The sequence below is a fragment of the Eriocheir sinensis genome, chromosome 53 (genome assembly GCF_024679095.1).
Source record: "Eriocheir sinensis breed Jianghai 21 chromosome 53, ASM2467909v1, whole genome shotgun sequence".
NCBI lineage: Eukaryota > Metazoa > Arthropoda > Malacostraca > Decapoda > Varunidae > Eriocheir > Eriocheir sinensis.
Genome location: NC_066561.1, coordinates 1,605,186 through 1,625,445, shown reverse-complemented (window position 1 = coordinate 1,625,445; position 20,260 = coordinate 1,605,186). Strand labels below are relative to the sequence as shown.

The 20,260-nt window shown below is 46.4% G+C and overlaps 1 protein-coding gene across 1 annotated transcript in view; it reads right to left on the bottom strand.

Moving 5' to 3' along the window:
• The window catches only part of LOC126983155 (ankyrin repeat, PH and SEC7 domain containing protein secG-like), a 73,267-nt gene extending 55,061 nt beyond the window's left edge, over positions 1–18,206 (bottom strand). The window contains exon 1 of the mRNA XM_050835651.1: positions 17,945–18,206. Within this exon, the coding sequence (XP_050691608.1) occupies positions 17,945–18,029 (85 nt within the window). The 5' untranslated portion in view covers positions 18,030–18,206. The remainder of the gene's footprint in view (positions 1–17,944) is intronic.
• Between the last annotated feature and the right edge of the window lie 2,054 nt (positions 18,207–20,260).

Sequence of the window (20,260 nt, the reverse complement as noted above, 5' to 3'; positions counted from 1 at the left end):
TGCTTCCGTGCTGACACCCTGCCTGGTCAAACTCTTTCGCCTCTGCCTATCAACATCTACCTTTCCTTCCTGCTGGAAGTACGCCTTCGTACAGCCTGTGCCTAAGAAGGGTGACCGTTCCAATCCCTCAAACTACCGCCCTATAGCTTTACTTTCCTGTCTATCTAAAGCTTTTGAATCAATCCTTAACCGGAAGATTCAAAAGCACCTTTCCACTTCTAACCTTCTATCTGATCGCCAGTATGGGTTCCACAAGGGGCGTTCTACTGGCGATCTTCTTGCTGATTCTTGGTCATCCTCTCTTAGCCGTTTCTGTGGAACTTTCTCAGTTGCGCTAGACATATCGAAAGCCTTCGATAGAGTCTGGCACAGGTCTTAGCTTTCTAAAATGCCCTCTTTCGGATTCTATCCTTCTCTCTGTTCCTTCCCGGCCGTTCTATCTCTGCTGTGGTAGACGGTCACTGTTCTTCTCATAACCTATTAACAATGGTGTTCCACAGGGCACTGTCCTATCACCCACTCTCTTCCTGTTATTCATCAATGATCTTCTTTCCATAACAAACTGTCCTATCCACTCATAGGCTGATGACTCTACTCTGCATTATTCAACTTATTTCAACAGAAGACCCTCTCAACAGGAATTACATGACTCCAGGCTGGAGGCTGCAGAACGCTTAACCTCAGACCTTACTATCATTTCCGAATGGGGTAAAAGGAACCTTGTGTCCTTCAATGCCTCAAAAACTCAATTTCTCCACCTATCAACTCGACACAATCTTCCGAACACCTATCCCCTATTCTTCGACAACACTCAGCTGTCACCTTCTTCAACACTAAACATCCTCGGTCTATCCTTAACTCAAAATCTTAACTGGAAACGTCACATCTCGTCTCTCACTAAATCAGCTTCCTCGAGGTTGGGCGTTCTGTATCGTCTCCGCCAGTTCTTCTCCCCCGCACAGTTGCTATCCATATACAGGGGCATTGTCCGCCCTTGTATGGAGTATGGATCTCACGTGTGGGGGGGCTCCACTCACACAGCGTGAGTGGAGTCTAAGGCTCTTCGTCTCATCAGCTCTCCTCCTCTTACTGATAGTCTTCTACCTCTTAATTTCCGCCGCCATGTTGCCTCTTTTTCTATCTTCTATCGATATTTTCATGCTGACTGCTCTTCTGAACTTGCTAACTGCATGCCTCCCCCCCTCTCGCGGCCCCGCTGCACGCGACTTTCTACTCATACTCATCCCTATACTGTCCAAACCCCTTATGCAAGAGTTAACCAGCATCTTCACTCTTTCATCCCTCACGCTGGTAAACTCTGGAACAATCTTCCTTCTTCTGTATTTCCTCCTGCCTACGAACTGAACTCTTTCAAGAGAAGGGTATCTGGACACCTCTCCTCCCGAAATTGACCTCTCTTTCGGCCACCTCTTTGGATTCTTTTTGTGAGCAGCGAGTAGCGGGCTTTTTTTTTTATTATTGTTTACTTCTTATTGTGCCCTTGAGCTGTCTCCTTTGTTGTAAAAAAAAAATCGGATTTGCAATTTGTCGATGGTCATCAAGGTTCAAAAACGAAAGATTCACTGGCTTGCGTTTAGGTTTAGTTAACATTGCGATACATTTATTAAGACCACTTTCATTTTGCACTGACTCAAAATATTCAACCTTTGCTAGTTTGATTTTCCATTTTAAAGCAGAATTATATTCACGATATCGCTCAGTGTGACCTTGGCTGTACGCGCGGCGCTTTTTGTTTATCAGACGCTTTATTTCTGGGGTCATCCACGGTTTGTCATTATCTCGTTTGCGCCAAGATTTGAGGAGGAAATGTGTTTCATACTGGTGCTTCAGGACGGCGTACAATGCATTTTCTTGCTCCACGGTTGGCATTGTTTGTAAGAACGACCAGTCCACTACCGTGATCCAGAATCCGAAGCTCCTCACGGACGAACCCTTGAACGGTCTGTATTGGAGGGTGCGGTGTTGTGGGGGAGGTGGTGGTGCCGTAGGTCTTACCAAAACACATTTATGTCTACTAAGACCAATAGGGGGCAGATATTCGGGGGAACAATAATCTGACTGCATCTCTGTTAAAATCAAGTCTATCACTGAATTTCCATGGGTCGGTTGCGCCACTAGGTTTCGTACATGGAGATCACCACACACTGTTCTTATCAAAACCATTAAAATCACCAGCAATAACCACTTTCCAATCATTATGCGTTGAACGGAATAAATCGACACTAGACACCACATGGTCAACCAGTTCGCCATGGACAGGGGAATCTGGTGGGTAGTATAATACACACAATAATATTTGTCCTATTCGCCTAACATTTTTCAAATCCACCCATAAACATTCTAACTGTGGAGCAACAGGGATTGCTGCTTGTACAGCATTCATGGATTCTCTTACGTACATACGTACATACGCCACCACCACGGCTGCCTCGGTCTTTGTGAAACAAATCATAGTTACTAAGTTCGTACATGAATGACGGCTTAAAAGCCTATTTTTGGGTCCGCGGAAGAGCTAGTGCACTTGCTAGCGATAGAGGATTCGATTGCGCTCCAGGACAACCCTGGATAAAAACGGCAACCTTATCCCACATCTGGATCGAAAAGAAACCGGGCTGCACTAGAACCACATGAACCCAAGGAAGCAGGAAGGAACACGTCTGGCAGATCCGCGCACTCCCACGGATCACTCTCTCACACACACAGCTCATTCCCATTCCACAGGAGAACTCCCCCGGGGACTGGGGGCTTAGAACTTGGTGGGGAAGGAAGGGTGGGAAGCCGAAGGCGTGCATTAGCTCTTCCGTTGACCCAAAAATAGGCTTTTCGTACCTCAAAGCCGTCATTTTTGGTCCCCTCCGAGCTAGTGCACTTGCTACCTACCACTTGGCGAAGGGGCAAGCAGCCCCCTATCCCCGAGGGGAGAGGGAAGACAAGTACTCAAAGCGCCCATAAGCTCAAAGAAGAACAGGCGAAACTAACGCCTCATCCCAGAAACGTCGGGGAGCGGCGGAAGGGCCGCGCATCGCCGCACTGCATCCATCACTCCAACCAACCGACAGAGGTGGAAGGAGGAGGCGAGGCCCCGTAAGCCAGGAAACGGGCGAGGGGAGGCAAAATCAATCTAAAACACGTCACTGCATCCGTCAATCCAAACGTTCGACAAGAAGGGAGGTAGTACAGTGAGGCTTCAGAAGCCACGAAAAGCCTGGGAGGCGGTACAAGAGCAACGAATTCCCGTTCCTTCCGTTCCCCGACCAGTCCACAGAGAGGGGAGAAGGGAGCAAGGCTTCAGAAGCCGCTAATGGACGAGGAGGAGGAAAGCCGAAAGTCGAAACAGACCTAAACCCCAACCAAAACTGAGTGGATCAGTCAAGGCCACGAGGAAAACTTGTTTATGTCAGAGGACATCCTTTACAAGGAGCCCTTTTTAAGGTCAGCGACAGCCCTCCCGAGCTAGGCGAGGAACGCCTCCCTCGGGAAGAAGGACTCTAGCCAATCGTAGCGAACCGCACCCTCTTCCGGCTGAAGAAGCCATTCAAGAGGTACAGGGCGTGCAAAGGCCAGAGTTTGTGACCACGGAACTAGAAGGTCGCCGAGTAGCCCTGCGCTACAAGGAGAAGATTTTGACTAGCCAGTAAAAGGAAGTCATGACCGTGAAACGGAAGGGTTGAAACAAAAGAATCACTCTTCTGTCTTCACTATCAGTGAAACGCCCCAACCTTAACCGTAAGAGGGCAAGCTGGGCTGCAAGAGAACTACGAAAAGTCGTGCTTTCTCCCTCGCACCAGAAAGAAGACAGAAAAAGTCGGCGATAGCGAATCTCCAAAAGCTACGCAACGCCTATCCAGACCCTGCTAGCCACCAAGGCTAGCCACTACGAAAACTAGGTGAAAGGGGCAGGAGGGGCGAAGAAAAGGAAGAGGTGACACGAAGTATCACCCTACTCCTCCAGGAAAAACGAAAGACCCAGTCCTTCGCCGAAAGGGAGAGACGAAAAAACGCCACAAAAAAAAGCCGCACTCCATCCCTCACGTCGACCAGCGGACAAAGAAGGGAGGTGGCGGCGAAGCTCCAATACCCACGGGTCACCGAATCCCGCCCCCGTACCTTCAAACAGTGAAAAGAGAAAGCGGGGTGGGAGGGGGGGCGGTAGGAGCGGACGGAGGGGCAAGCGATACACAGATCTTAGCACTCCCAGTGAACGAGGCACGAAGCGTCGCATTTTCAGCGAACGAGCCATGAATCGTCGCACTTCCTTCACACTCCGGCCAACAGACAGAGAGCAAAGGTAGCGGCGAAGCTCCTCAAGACACTAGAAGGAGCGGTGAAGGAGTCAGATGGGAGGTAGCGGCGAAACTCTAGGAGCCACGAATGGCCCACGAATGGCCTACGAATGGCCAAAATAGACTCCGACCAACAAGCAGAGAAAGGAAGCAGCAGGGAGGATCCGTAAGTCTCTAACAGCCCAAAAAAACCGCTCGTCCACCTTTACCCAGCGAAAAGAGCAGGGGCAAAGGGAGGGGAGGGCGGAAGGGGCGGAACGGCGAGGGGGCTACGAAACTTCGCGTATCTCCCTTACGCCCGAGGAGGAGGCGGCGAACCTCTGAAAGCCGCGAACGGTAGTGAAAGCGTCCTGAAACACCGCCCTCCCTTCGTCACTCCGACCAGGCAGCAAGCCGGAACGGTGGGCGGCAGCGAAGCTCCAGGAGCCAGAAAGGCTGAAGAGGAGCAGCGAAAGAACTGCGAAACACCACACTGTCCTCATTCCGACCATCCGAAGAGGAAAAGACGTATATATAGCAGCGAAGCTCCCGTTCACTAAAGAAAAGCCGAGGAGGCTCGACAAAAGAGCCACGAGTGGCCGTCCTCTTATAACTCCGACCATCCGACAGGGATGGGTGGAGGTGGTGGCAACGGCCCGAAAGCCACGAAAGAACTCGGAGGAGGGGAGAAAGAGCCACTCAACGCCACACTCTATCCCTCACTCCGGCCACCCGACGGAGATGAGAGGAGGAGGCGAAGCTATGGAAGCCAGGAACTGAAGAGGAGGGGCGAAGGAGCCACTCATCGCCGCACTCTGTCCTTCATACAACCACCCGACAGATGTGAGAGGAGGAGACGATGGTAGGGAAGCCAGAAACGGAAGAGGAGTGGCGAAAGAGCCACGCATCACCGCACTGTGTCCTTCATTCCGACCAACCGACTGAGGTGGGAGGAAATAGCGAAGTTCCGGAAGCCAGGAGCGAGCCAGGAAGAGCGGCGAAAAAGCCACGCATCGCCGCGCTGCACCTTCACTCCGACCGACCGACAGAGGCAGAAGGAAGTAGCGAAGCTCCGGAAGCCTGGAACGGTCGAGGAGGAGCGACGAGAGAGCCACGCATCGCCGCGCTATGTCCTTCACTCCTGCCAACCTACAGAGGTAGAAGGAAGTAGCGAAGCTTCGGATGCCAGGAACGGCCGAGGAGGAGCGGCGGAAGACCCACGCATCGCCACACTGTGTCCCTCACTCCGGCCAACCTACAGAGGTAGAAGGAAGTAGCGAAGCTCCGGATGCCAGGAACGGCCGGGGAGGAGCGGCGAAAGAGTCACGCATCGCCGCACTGTCCCTCACTCCGGTCAGCCTACAGAGGTAGAAGGAAGTAGCGAAGCTTCGGGGGCCGGGAACGGCCGAGGAGGGGCGGCGAAAGCGCCATGCATCGCCGCACTGTGCCCTCCACTCCGACCAACCGACAGAGGGAGGAGAAAGTAGTGAAGCTCCGGAAGCCAGGAACGGCCGGGGAGGAACGCGGCGAACACGTCACGCATCGCCGTTGTGAAATCTTCACTCCGGCCAACCGTCAGTGGTAGGAGGAAGCAGCAAAGCTCCGGAAGCCAGGAACGGCCGGGGAGCGGCGAAAAACACGCATCGCCGCACTACATCCAACCTTCCAGCCAACTGACAGAGGCGGGAGGAGGAGGCGAAGCCCCGGAAGCCAGGGACGGCTGGGGAGTGGAGAAAGAAAACCGAATCGCCGCGCCGCATCCGTTGCTCCGAACAGCCGAAAAGACGGAAGGTAGTACGGCAAGGCTGCAGAAGCCACGAAAAGCGTGCTTGCCTAGGAGGCACGGTAAAGGAGCCACGAATCGCCGACTCTCCTCTGTGTCTCCCTGCTGCCGGCAGAGGTGGGCGAAGCTCCCCCCACCTGCCGCAGGGAGCGGTGGCGGCGGCGAAGCTCCTGAAGCCACGAATGGCCGAGGAGAGCTGAGAAGAGAGTCGTCTCCAGTAGTACGCAAAAAGGTCTCCCGCCGTAGAGCCCCATCCGTCGAGGGAGGGCCGCAGCGGTGAGAAGCTGCAGCGGACCTGTCGATGGCCCCGCGAAAGGAGGGGGAACCCGGAGACAACACAGGCGGATCTAAAGCCTTACTGATAGCCGAGAACGGAGCCGGAGAGAGAGAGTAGAAGGCGGGGGAAGGATCACAACTCCCGCCCCGCCCGAAAAACTCATGGAAGTCGTCCTCCGAGTCCGTGAGCTAGGAGAGGGTGACCAGTCCTGTAAGCGGACGGAGAACAGTATACCAGACTGTCAAAAAGACCCAACAAACTTCCAGGAGAAAACGCAGGAAACCACCACTGCGACCATCCCTGACGACGGAATGGGGTAGAAACGGAAGGTCCTCTAGAGTGTCTAAACTCCGAAGCTAAGAGTCGCCGAAACTCACCCCCTTCCCTCAGTCAACGAAGGGAGAGGAGAAAGGGGAAGGGGCGAATGGCACACTTCCTCAAGCCTGTCAACGAACAGAAAAGGGCGAGTGGCTGCGACGCCCCAATAAACACTAAACTCCAGACACCGTCGCCCTCCCCTCAACCCGCGACGGGGAAGAGGGAAGAGGGCAGGAAGGGAGAAGAGGCGTGTCGAAGGAGCCGCGAAGCACAGAAAAGCGTCCCGCACTCTGACCAGCAGGCAGAGATGGGAGGTAGCGGAGAAGCTCTGGAGGGCACGAGCGTAACGCCGAAAAAACTCAACTCCCACCAACAGAAGAAGGAGGAGGGGATGGCGAAGCACCGCAGACCGTCCCACACTCTGACCAACAGGCTGAGATGGAAGGAAGAGGCGGAGCGGCGAAGCTCAGGGAGGCAAGAAGCGCCGAAACCCAAACCTCTCGCCTTTAACCAGCGAAAGAAGGGTTGGGGAGAGAGGGCGAGAAGGAGCGTCGAAGGAACCGCGAAACACCACACAGCGCCACATACTCTGACCACCAAGAAGAGAGGGGGAGGAGGGAAATAAATGTGTAGGATGGGAGGAAGAGGAGGGAGAGGAAGGAATGAAGGAAAAGGATGAGAGGGTTGTTGGTTGGGAGAGAAGGAGAGGAAGGCGGTGAAGGGGAGGAGGGCAAGAAATGTGTGGGATGGGAGGAAGAGGAGGGAGAGGAAGGAATGAAGGAAGAGGATGAGAGGGTTGTTGGTAGGGAGAGGAGGAGAGGAAGGGAGAGGAAAGATTAGGCTTAAAAGGATTATAGGAAACATGGAAACATGGAAACATGGAAATGCAGGCAACAGAAAGCCTATTGGCTCATTACGAGGTTGAGGAGCAGTTTACTCCTGACGCAGCGAAATGACGGTCGATTCTATATTTGAAGGAGTTGATGGTATTCGCATTTACTACTTCTGAGGGAAGATTGTTCCAGTGGCGGATGACTCGGTTTGAAAAGAAACTCCTTCCAATGTCTGTGTTACATCGACTCGACTGAATGGGTAAACCGTTATTTCTAGTTCTTGAGTTGGTTTGCAGTTCAAAGAATTTGGAGTAATCGACGTTATTGAACTTTTTTAGATACTTGAAGACTTGAATCATATCCCCTCGTAGGCGTCTTTTCTCCAATGTAAAGAGATTGAGTCGCTTGAGTCGTTCCTCGTACGGTTGAGCCCTGAAGGGTGGAATCATCTTTGTGGCGCGTCGTTGAATCCTTTCCAGTAAAGCAATGTCCTTTCTGTAACTGGGAGACCAGAACTGCACTGCATACTCGAGGTGCGGTCTTACCATGGAATTATACAAGGATAGCATCACGTCTGGTGTTTTACACTCGAAGTTCCTCGCTATGAACCCGAGCATAATGTTGGCCTTGTTGTATGCTTTTTTACAGTGATTCGCGTGTTTCAGGTCACTGCTGATAGTGACTCCAAGATCCTTTTCCTCCTGCATCGCTTGCAGAGGTCTCCATTCATGATGTATGTGGTTACTATTTTGGGACCCAATGTGCATGACTTGCATTTGTCAACATTAAAAGACATTTGCCATTTTTCCGACCATTCGATAATGTGATTGAGGTCTTTCTGAATGATTTCGCAGTCGGTCTTTGTGAGAGCATCTCCACCCACCTTGGTGTCATCTGCAAATTTCGATATTGTGGATTTCAGTCCTGATTCTAGGTCATTGATATATATGATAAAGAGGATGGGTCCCAGCACTGACCCTTGAGGCACTCCACTAGTGACTGGTAGCCAATCGGAAGGCTGTCCGTTGAGTAGTACTCGTTGTTTTCTGTCGGTGAGCCAATCTCTTATCCACGCGATCAGATTGGCTCCGATGCCCGCCGAGTGCAGTTTCTTAAGAGTCGCTCGTGCGGTACCTTGTCGAAGGCTTTCTGAAAGTCAGGTATATAACATCACTGGGGATGTGGGCATCCCAGTTCTTATATATCTTGGAAGAAGTCTAATAAATTCGTTAGACAGGGCGCTTGTTTCTGAAGCCATGCTGGGTGTCGGAGATTATATTGTTTTCAAGAAACTTAACAAGTTTATCTCTAATAATCTTTTCAGTATTTTCCTGCCACTGATGTCAAACTTATGGGCCTGTAGTTTAATGCAACGCTTTTGTCTCCTTTTTTGAAAATCGGTGTTACGTTCGCCATCTTCCAGTCTTCCGGGACCTTGTTTAGTTGAACTGACCGGTTGAATATGGTAGTGAGTGGTTGAAGTATTTGTTGTTTAAGTTCTTTTAATAACCGCGGGGACAAACTGTCGGGTCCCGTTGACTTGTTCGTGTCGAGTTTGTCCAAGTACTTTTTTACTTCTTGGTCGCATATTGAGTCAATTTCCAGCGGCGTGATCTCACTCGGCGGGGCAGGGCTCTCGGGAATGGTTTCGATGTCCTCGACTGTGAATACGGATGCGAAGTTACTGCTGAGGATTCTGGCCATCTGTTTACTGTCCTGAGTTACAGTTCCAGTCTCGTCTGTCAGGGGACCAATATTGGATTTTACTTTCTTTTTCGATCTTATATACGTGAAGAATTTCTTGGAGTTAGTTTTGATTTCGCGCCCTATTTGCTTTTCATAGTTGCGTTTGCTACTCCGAATAAGGCTGCGACAAGCTCTGAGGCTGTTGTGGTAATGTGTGCTGGCTTCGGCCGTAGCATTCTCTTTCATCAAATTATAATTCCTTTTTTTTAGGAGAGTAGATAAAGGAGAGGATGGAGTGGGACGATGGTAGGGTGAGGAGGAAAGGGAGGGAGAGGAAATAATAGAGGGGGAAGGATTATAGGAGCGAGAGGAGGGAAAGTAGAAAAAGGAGGGGGGGGTAATAATGGGAGGGTATGAAAGGGAGGGGTGGAGTGAGAAAAAAAGAGAGGAGGGAAGGGAGGAAAGAATGGAGGGGAGTGTAAAGTGGAAGATTAAAGAGGTGAAGGAAGAGAAGTGGAAGGAGGGAAGGGAGGTGAAAGATAGGAGAGAGGAGAGGAAGAGGAAGGGAGAATACGGAGTGGAAGGGAAGGAGGAAGATAAAAAAACGGATTATTGAGGAAGCAGTGGAAGGAAAAGAAGGAGAGGAGGCAGGAGAGGGAATGGAAGGAAGGGGGGTAAGGTGAGTGAATTGAGGGGTTAGAGCAAGGTGAAGGACGACGGAAGGGAGAGAAAGGAGGGGTGGGAATTAAGATGAGAGGACTGAGGTGAGGGAAAGAAAGGAGAGGAAAGAGCAAAGAGAGAGGAAGGAGAGGAGAGAGGAAGGAGGGGACAAGAGGATGGAGGGGGACAAAGAGGAGGGGAGGGAGGGAAAGGACCGAGAGTCAGGAGAGGGAAAGGATTTGCAAAGGATTACATAAGTAGTCAGAACACACAGACTCTTTGGTCCAGACGAGGTGGTCTGTCCTTAAACCTAAATATAATGTATTAATTTAAATGCCACCATGACTTTGCATTTCTTCTTTACTGAATACTAAGTTGAAGGAGGTGTCGGTCATGCTTGTTTTGAAATGAGTCAGTCGTGTTGTACTGGACCACTTTGGGTCGGAGCTTATTCACATCTCGTGCTACAACGTTGGTAAGGAAAAGAATCGCTGGGAGAGAGAGGAAGGTGGGAGGGAGAAGAGGAGGAGGAAGTGAAAGTTGAGTCTGTTCGCTTCCCGCGCGACAAGGCCACACACCACTTCACGAAAGTGACACCATAAGCAGCTTTACACGCCGGGGTATACAGACAAGGTGCTTGATGCACAATAAACAACACCAGAACACCTAACGACCCTACACCATACAACTGTACACTCCTGCTGTCTTTCCTCTCCCCCACCTGTACCTTCGCCACTAACCCACTTCGTCTTCTTACAATACCCTTGATTAAAAAAAAGTGATAGTAAGGATAAAAAAGTGTGGGAGAAGAGTTATGAGGAGAAGGAGAGGGGAAAGAAAGAGAGACGGGGGAAGGAAGGAGTAGAAGGGAGGGAGATGAGAAAGGGAGGAAGGAAGTGAGATAAACATTGAAGGAGGAGAGAGAAAGGCAGAAGGAGGAGAGGAATGGAGAGAAGTGGGTGAAGGACAGGATGGAGATGAAGGGAGGGAGAGGAGAAGAGGAGAGGGAGAACGGAAGGGTTAAGGGGATGAAGGAGGATGGGAGGGAAATAATGGAGAAAGGAACACAAAGAGAAACACAAGGAAGAACAAACAACAGCAGACCTGCTGGTCCTTACAGGCCTGTTTAGTGACAAGCTACACTAACTATTTAATCAAAGGTGGAAAGATGAAAGGACAGCAAAGGCAGAAACTCCCCACCCCCATCCCTCCAGCCAAAACTGGCAGGAAAGGAAAAAGAACCATGCAGCACGGAAAAACTGCATGGAAATTATGTGGAAAGGAAAGAACTACCATTACTGCTACCACTAACCAGGCGATAAAAAGCGGACAAGGACACCAGTATTCGAAAGAGCAACGTTATTACGACAATGAGTAATATCTTAGTTGCTGGTTAGATTCAAACACTTGTTTAATCTATTCTTGAAGGCCGTAACGATGTACTATCAACGACATCACAGGGTAGAGAGTTCCAAACATTAACAACTCGATTGAAGAAGAAGTGTTTGCTTCGTGCGACGAAATCTTTACCACTTACCTTCAAATTGTGATTTCTTCTTGTTCTATTTGATCGATCAATTGTAAAGTAATCTTCCGCATTAATATCACTGAATCCTTTAAACATTTTAAACACTTCTATTAGATCGCCTCGCGTTCTTCGTTTTGATAGACTTAATAAATTTACCTCTTTAAGCCTTTATTCATATGATAAATTTCTCAACCTAGAAATCATCTTTGTTACTCTTCGTTGAACCCGTTCCATCTTTTCTTTGCCTTTTCTGTAGTAGGAGACCAAACTGTGCACAGTACTCTAGACTGGGTCGAGCCAACGAATTATACAGTTTAATATTACTTTTCCGATTTATTATTAAAGACTCGTCCGATGAAGCCAACCAATTTGTTTGCAGTTTTAACTGCCTCTGAACAATGCTGACCGAGCTTTAAATCGCTTGATATAGTGACTCCAAGATCCTTTTCTTTACTTACTGCAGAAAGTTGTTGGCCATTCATTACGTACCGAACGCGATTGTTATTTTTCCGATGTGCAACACTTTACATTTGTCAACGTTAAATTGCATTTGCCATTGATTGGCCCAACGTGCAGAATCGATCTAGATCTGATTGTAAAGCTTCTTCGTCGAGTGTCGCAGTTACTTTTACTAATTTGTGTCATCAGCAAATTTTAATACTTTAAGTGAGCCCATCATCGATATCATTAACATAAATTAAGAAGAGCTCAGGGCCAAGCACTGATCCTTGAGGTACCGCTTCTTACGTCGAGCCAGTTAGATGTAACACCGTTTAGAACTACCCTCTGTTTCACTCAGAGCCAGTCCACAAGCCAATTGTGAATGTTACCGAGATACCGTGCGCCAATAGTTTGCTGAGCAAGTCATTGGGGGACCTCATCAAATGCCTTTTGAAAATCTAGATATATGATATCTACTGATCTTCTTTCATCGAACACCTCAAAAATATAATGAAAAAATCAAGTAGTTAGTTAAACACGAACGTTTACTACGGAAGCCATGTTATGAATTATTTATCATATTATTTTCTTCCAAGAATTCATATTGTCGCGAATGATAGTCTCTATTAACACAAACAATCGATGTCAGGCTAATTGGTCGATAGTTTCCTGGATGAGACTTGTCCCCCTTTTGAAAAAAAAAGAACTTAACGTTATTACGACAATAGTATCATCTTAGTTGGTTGATTAAGCATTTTAATATTCTTTTGAAGGCCATCAACATTTTCTTACCGGGGTAGAAGTTCAAACGTGCTGTAGCTCAGTTGAAGAAAAGTATTGCTTACAAATTGCGACGAGAATCTTTTACCACTTATCTTCAAATTGTGATTTCTTTGTTCTATTTAGATCGATCAATTGTAAAGTAATCTTCCATTAATATCACTGAATCTTCATGACATATAGATCGCCCTCAAATTCTTCGTTTTGATAGACTTAATAAATTTTACCTCTTTAAGCCTTTGTTCTATGATAAATTTCTCGCTAGAAATCATCTTTGTTCTCTTCGTTAGACCATTCATCTTTTCTTTTGCCCTTTTCTGTATTAGGAGCCAAAACTGTGCACAGTACTCGACTACGGTCGAGCCAACAGGTATGATTTAATATTACTTTTCCGATTTATTATTAAAGACTCGTCCGATGAAGCCAGCCAATTTGTTGCAGTTTTTATTGCCTCTGAACAATACGACCGAACTTTAAATCGCTTGATATAGATGACTCCGATCCTTTTCTTTACTTACTGAAAGTTGTTGGCTGATCATTCGAATTGCGATTGGCTATTTTTCCGATGTGCAACACTTTACATTTGTCAACGTTAAATTGCATTTGCCATTGATTGGCCAACGTGCAAGTCGATCTAGATCTGATTGTAAAAGCTTCTTCGTCAGTGTCGCAGTTAGCTTTACTAGCAATTTTGTATCGTAACCAAATTTTATTCTTTGCAAGGAGTTCAAACATTAACAACTCGATTGAAGAAGGGTGTTTAGCTTCGTGCGACGAGAATCTTTACCACTATCTTCAAGTGTGAGGATTTCTTCTTGTTCTATTTGATCGATCAATTGTAAATCAATCTTCGCAGTAATATCACTGAATCCTTTAAACATTTTAAACGCTATTAGATCGCCTCGTTCAACCGTTTGATAGACTTAATAAATTTACCTCTTTAAGCCTTTGTTCTATATGATAAATTTCTCTTCTAGAAAATCTATCTTTATTTACTCTTCGTTGAACCCGTTCCATCTTTCTTTTCTGCTTAGTAGGAGACCAAAAGCGCTGTGCACAGTACTCTAGACTGGGTCGAATACAGCGCAGATTATACAGTTTAATATTACTTTTCCGATTTATTAAGACTCTCGTCGATAAAACCCAACCAATTTGTTTGCAGTTTAACTTTAACATCTGAACAATACTGACCGAAACTTTAAATCGCTTACTTGATATAGTGACTCAGATCCTTTTCTTTACTTACTGCAGAAAGTTGTTGGCCATTCATTGTACCAGGCTGCGATTGTTATTTTTCAGTATTGCAACACTTTACATTTGTCAACGTTAAATTGCATTTGCCATTGATTGGCCCAACGTACAGATCGATCTAGAATCTGATTGTAAAACGCTATTGCGTCAGTGTCACAGTTACTTTACTAGCAATTTTGTGTCATCGTAAATTTTAATACTTTTGCAAAGTGAGCCCATCGTCGATATCATTAACATAAATTAAGAAGAGCTCAGGGCTGACACTGATCCTTGAGGTACGCCGCTTCTTACGTCCCGAGCCCAGTAGATGTAACACCGTTTGAGAACTACTGCCTGTTCCACTCAGAAGAGCCAGTCTGAAGCCAATTGAATGTTACCCGAGATACCGTGCGCCAATGGTTTGCTGAGCAATCATTGGTGGGGACCTCATCAAATGCCCTTTGAAAATCTAGATATGAAGTATCTACTGATCTTCTTCATCGAACACCTCAAAATATAATGAAAAAAATCAAGTAAGTTAGTTAAACTTTGAACGTTTATACGGAAGCCATATTTGGAGTGGTATCATATTTTCTTCCAAGAATTTCACCATGTATAGATGATAGTCTCTATTAACTTACAAACAATCGATGTCAGGCCTAATTGGTCAAATGGTTCCTGGATGAGACTTGTCCCCCTTTTGAGAAAAAAAGAGTTAGATTCAAAACACTTGTTTAATCTATTCTTGAAGGCCGTAACTGATGTACTATCAACGACATCACAGGGTAGAGAGTTCCAAACATTAACAACTCGATTGAAGAAGAAGTGTTTAGCTTCGTGCGACGAGAATCTTTTACCACTTATCTTCAAATTGTGATTTCTTCTTGTTCTATTTGATCGATCAATTGTAAAGTAATCTTCCGCATTAATATCACTGAATCCTTTAAACATTTTAAACACTTCTATTAGATCGCCTCGCGTTCTTCGTTTTGATAGACTTAATAAATTTACCTCTTTAAGCCTTTGTTCATATGATAAATTTCTCAACCTAGAAATCATCTTTGTTACTCTTCGTTGAACCCGTTCCATCTTTTCTTTGCCTTTTCTGTAGTAGGGAGACCAAAACTGTGCACAGTACTCTAGACTGGGTCGAGCCAACGAATTATACAGTTTTAATATTACTTTTTCCGATTTATTATTAAAGACTCGTCCGATGAAGCCAACCAATTTGTTTGCAGTTTTAACTGCCTCTGAACAATGCTGACCGAGCTTTAAATCGCTTGATATAGTGACTCCAAGATCCTTTTCTTTACTTACTGCAGAAAGTTGTTGGCCATTCATTACGTACCGAACGCGATTGTTATTTTTTCCGATGTGCAACACTTTACATTTGTCAACGTTAAATTGCATTTGCCATTGATTGGCCCAACGTGCAAGTCGATCTAGATCTGATTGTAAAGCTTCTTCGTCGAGTGTCGCAGTTACTTTACTAGCAATTTTTGTGTCATCAGCAAATTTTAATACTTTGCAAGTGAGCCCATCATCGATATCATTAACATAAATTAAGAAGAGCTCAGGGCCAAGCACTGATCCTTGAGGTACGCCGCTTCTTACGTCGAGCCAGTTAGATGTAACACCGTTTAGAACTACCCTCTGTTTCCACTCAGAGAGCCAGTCCACAAGCCAATTGTGAATGTTACCCGAGATACCGTGCGCCAATAGTTTGCTGAGCAATCATTGGTGGGGGACCTCATCAAATGCCTTTTGAAAATCTAGATATATGATATCTACTGATCTTCTTTCATCGAACACCTCAAAAATATAATGAAAAAAATCAAGTAAGTTAGTTAAACACGAACGTTTACTACGGAAGCCATGTTGCGAATTATTTATCATATTATTTTCTTCCAAGAATTTCACCATATTGTCGCGAATGATAGTCTCTATTAACTTACAAACAATCGATGTCAGGCTAATTGGTCGATAGTTTCCTGGATGAGACTTGTCCCCCTTTTTGAAAAAAAAAAAGAGGAGAGGGAGAATGGCGGGGTTAAGGGGATGAAATAGGATGGGAGGAAAATAAAGGAGAGGAAGGAGAGGGAGAACGTAAGGGTTAAGGGGATGAAATAGGATGGGAGGAAAATAAAGGAGAGGAAGGAGAGGGAGAACATAAGGGTTAAGGGGATGAAGGAGGATGGGAGGGAAATAAAGGAGAGGAAGGAGAGGGAGAACGTAAGGGTTAAGGGGATGAAGGAGGATGGGAGGGAAATAAAGGATGGGAAGGAGAGGGAGAACGAAAGGGTTAAGGGTATGAAGGAGGATGGGAGGGAAATAAAGGATGGGAAGGAGAGGGAGAACGTAAGGGTTAAGGGGATGAAGGAGGATGGGAGGGAAATAAAGGAGGAGAAGGAGAAGGAGAACGGAAGGGTTAAGGGTATGAAGGAGGATGGGAGGGAAATAAAGGAGGAGAAGGAGAGGGAGAACGGAAGGGTTAAGGGTATGAAGGAGGATGGGAGGGAAATAAAGGAGGAGAAGGAGAGGGAGAACGGAAGGGTTAAGGGTATGAAGGAGGATGGGAGGGAAATAAAGGATGGGAAGGAGAGGGAGAACGGAAGGGTTAAGGGTATGAAGGAGGATGGGAGGGAAATAAAGGATGGGAAGGAGAGGGAAAACGGAAGGGTTAAGGGATGAAGGAGGATGGGAGGGAAATAAAGGATGGGAAGGAGAGGTATAACGTAAGGGTTAAGGGGATGAAGGAGGATGGTATGTAAATAAAGGATGGGAAGGAGAGGGAGAACGAAAGGGTTAAGGGTATGAAGGAGGATGGGAGGGAAATAAAGGAGGAGAAGGAGAGGGAGAACGGAAGGGTTAAGGGTATGAAGGAGGATGGGAGGGAAATAAAGGAGGAGAAGGAGAAGGAGAACGGAAGGGTTAAGGGTATGAAGGAGGATGGGAGGGAAATAAAGGATGGGAAGGAGAGGGAAAACGGAAGGGTTAAGGGGATGAAGGAGGATGGGAGGGAAATAAAGGATGGGAAGGAGAGGGAGAACGTAAGGGTTAAGGGTATGAAGGAGGATGGGAGGGAAATAAAGGATGGGAAGGAGAGGGAGAACGGAAGGGTTAAGGGGATGAAGGAGGATGGGAGGGAAATAAAGGATGGGAAGGAGAGGGAGAACGTAAGGGTTAAGGGTATGAAGGAGGATCCACTACCACCACCACAACCGCCACCACCAATATCACCACCAACATAAATACCATTACCACAACCACCAACAGCACCACCTCTATAACCATCACCCCCCAACATCACCCCCAGCGTCACCACTACCACCACCACAACCGCCACCACCAATATCACCACCTACATAAATACCATTACCACAACCACCAACAGCACCACCTCTATAACCATCACCCCTCAAAATCACCCCCAGCGTCACCACTACCACCACCACAACCGCCACCACCAATATCACCACCAACATAAATATCATTACCACAACCACCAACAGCACCACCTCCATAACCATCACCCCCCAACATCACCCCGTCGCTTCTGACATCGAGCCATTAGATGAAACACCATTTAGAACTACTCTCTGTTTCCGCTCAGAGAGCCAGTCCACAAGCCAATTGTGAACGATACCTGAGATACCGTGCGCCAATAGTTTGCTGAGCAATCGTTTGTGGGGGTCCTTATCAAATGCCTTTTGAAAATCCAGATATATAATATCTATTGATCTGTTTTCATCGAACACCTCAAAAAAATATAATGAAAAATATCAAGTATGTTAGTTAAACACGAAGGTTTACTACGGACACCATGTTGCGAATTATTTATTATATTATTTTCTTCGAAGAATTTCACCATATTGCCTCGAATGATAGTCTCCATTAACTTACAAACAATCGATGTCAGGCTAGAGGAAGGAAGATAAGAAAAGGGGGACGGAGAGAAAAGATGGAGTGAAAGTAAGTAAAAAACGGAAGATGGAGGGAAGGGAGAGGCAAGAGTAGAAAGAGGAAGAACGGATGGATTTGGTGCCCCTATAAATAAATAAATACCATTAGCACAACCCACAACAGCACCACCACAACCCATACCACAACCGCACCACACCTCACCTGCTTTATCTGCAGCCAGCGGGTCTGCGCCAAGGGTCAGCAGGTCCTGCACCGTTCTCGTGTGGCCCTGCCAGGCAGCCAGCATCAGTGGTGTTGGGTCGTCGCTGCCGCGGCCCTTCACGCTGAGCCCCGCCCCCAGCAGGCAGGGCAGGAGGTGGGCGTGGTCACCTGTGGCAACGGGGACGGTCACCTTGGGGTGTCCTCCCCCGGCGAGGAGCACCGTGGCCCTGACCTCGTCTCCTTCCTTTACGCTGTGTATGAGCTCCTGCGAGTGTGTGTATGTGTGTGTGTGTGTGTGTATGTGTGTGTGTGTGTGTGTGTGTGTGTGTGTGTGTGTGTGTGTGTGTGTGTGTTGAGGAGAAAAACACGCACAGCTTAATATTCAGTCACTAAACCATTAAATGAGTTAGTAATTACTGGCAACAACACGACAACTCACCTGAGGTGAAAGTTTATAAAGAATATAATTATAGTAATATAAATAAAAATTACAATAATGATAATGATAATAGTATTCGGGTAGGCGGTGGCCGAACTGGTAGCGTACTGGGCCCACATTCACCGCGTGATGGACGACGCGGGTTCGAATCCTCACGCACGCTACCACTCGGATTTTTCATTCACCGCCGAGTGGCTTAAAACTACCCACATGTTCACAAAAGGTAGGTCATGCCTCACCAATCTCTTGTCCTTCTACAATAAAGTATTTGAGGCGGTTGACAGAGATGAAAATTATGATGTAATCTATCTTGATTTTAGTAAAGCGTTTGACAAAGTTCCTCACCAACGACTGTTGCTTAAATTACAGGCTCACGGAGTAGAGGGTAAAGTTTTGAACTGGGTCAAGGCGTGGCTTAGCAATAGGAAGCAAAGAGTGCAAATCAATGGTAAAAGATCTGACTGGGGATGTGTTACGAGTGGGGTCCCACAAGGTTCGGTATTAGGTCCACTTTTGTTTATTATTTATATCAATGACTTAGACACATTAATTAGTAGTGATGTTAGTAAATTTGCAGATGATACCAAGATCGGTAGAGTAATTGAGTCGGATCAGGACGCTAGTATTCTCCAAGGTGAACTCAACAGATTATATGACTGGGCGGATAAATGGCAGATGGAGTTCAATGTAGGGGAAGTGCAGTATTCTGAGTGTAGGTAGAAACAACCCCTCACATAACTATTGCTTAAATGACACATAAGTAGGTCTAAAAGGAGAGGAGAGGGGTCTTAGTGAGCTCTGATCTCCGTCCAAGGCACAATGCATTCAAGCTAGAAATCGAGCTAATAGGGTACTGGGATTTATTTCAAGGAGCGTAAGCAACAGAAGCCCTGAGGTCTTCCTCAAACTATATTTAGCATTAGTTAGACCTCATCTTTATGACTATGGTTCAGTTCTGGTCACCCTACTATAGAATGGATATCAAAATGTTAGAATCGGTGCAGAGGAGGATGACTAAGATGATTCAGGGTTGAGAAACTGCCATACGAGGAAAGACTCAAACAGTTAAACTTGCATTCTCTAGAAAGGCGAAGGGTGCGTGGAGACATGATCGAGGTTTATAAATGGATGAAGGGCTGTAATAAGGGAGACATTCATAAGGTTTTGTTGGTAAGAGACCCGGGTAGGACACGAAGTAACGGGTTTAAACTGGATAAATTCAGATTCAACAGGGACATAGGCAAAAATTGGTTTACTAACAGGGTGGTGGATGAGTGGAATAGGCTTAGCAGTCATGTGGTGAGTGCCAATACAATTGTCACATTCAAAAATAGACTATATAAATTCATGGACAGCGATATTAGGTGGGGTTAGATACACGGGAGCTTAGGGTCAAAGGAGCTGCCTCGTACAGGCCTACCGGCCTCTTGCAGACTCCTGCGTTCTTATGTTCTTATGTTCTTATGCTGTCCTGAAGACCACCCATCAACCCGGACTCTAGAGGAAGCCGTCCAAGCGAATCAAGAACGAGTTCCGGGGGGCAGCATGAGCCAATGCAAGATGGCGCCACTATAAACACTCGCCTGCGCCAGAACGGGCTGGGCCGACCATCAGGCCCCACCTGGAAGATGCCTACCGGCGCAAAAGGCAACGACGTAAAAAAAAAAAAAAAAAAAAAAGTACTACTAATGATAATAATAATAATAATAATAATAATAATAATAATAATAATAATAATAATAATAATAATAATAATAATAATAATAATAATAATAATAATAATAATAATAATAATAATAATAATAATAATAATAATAATAATAATAATAATAATAATAATAATAATAATAATAATAATAATAATAATAATAATAATA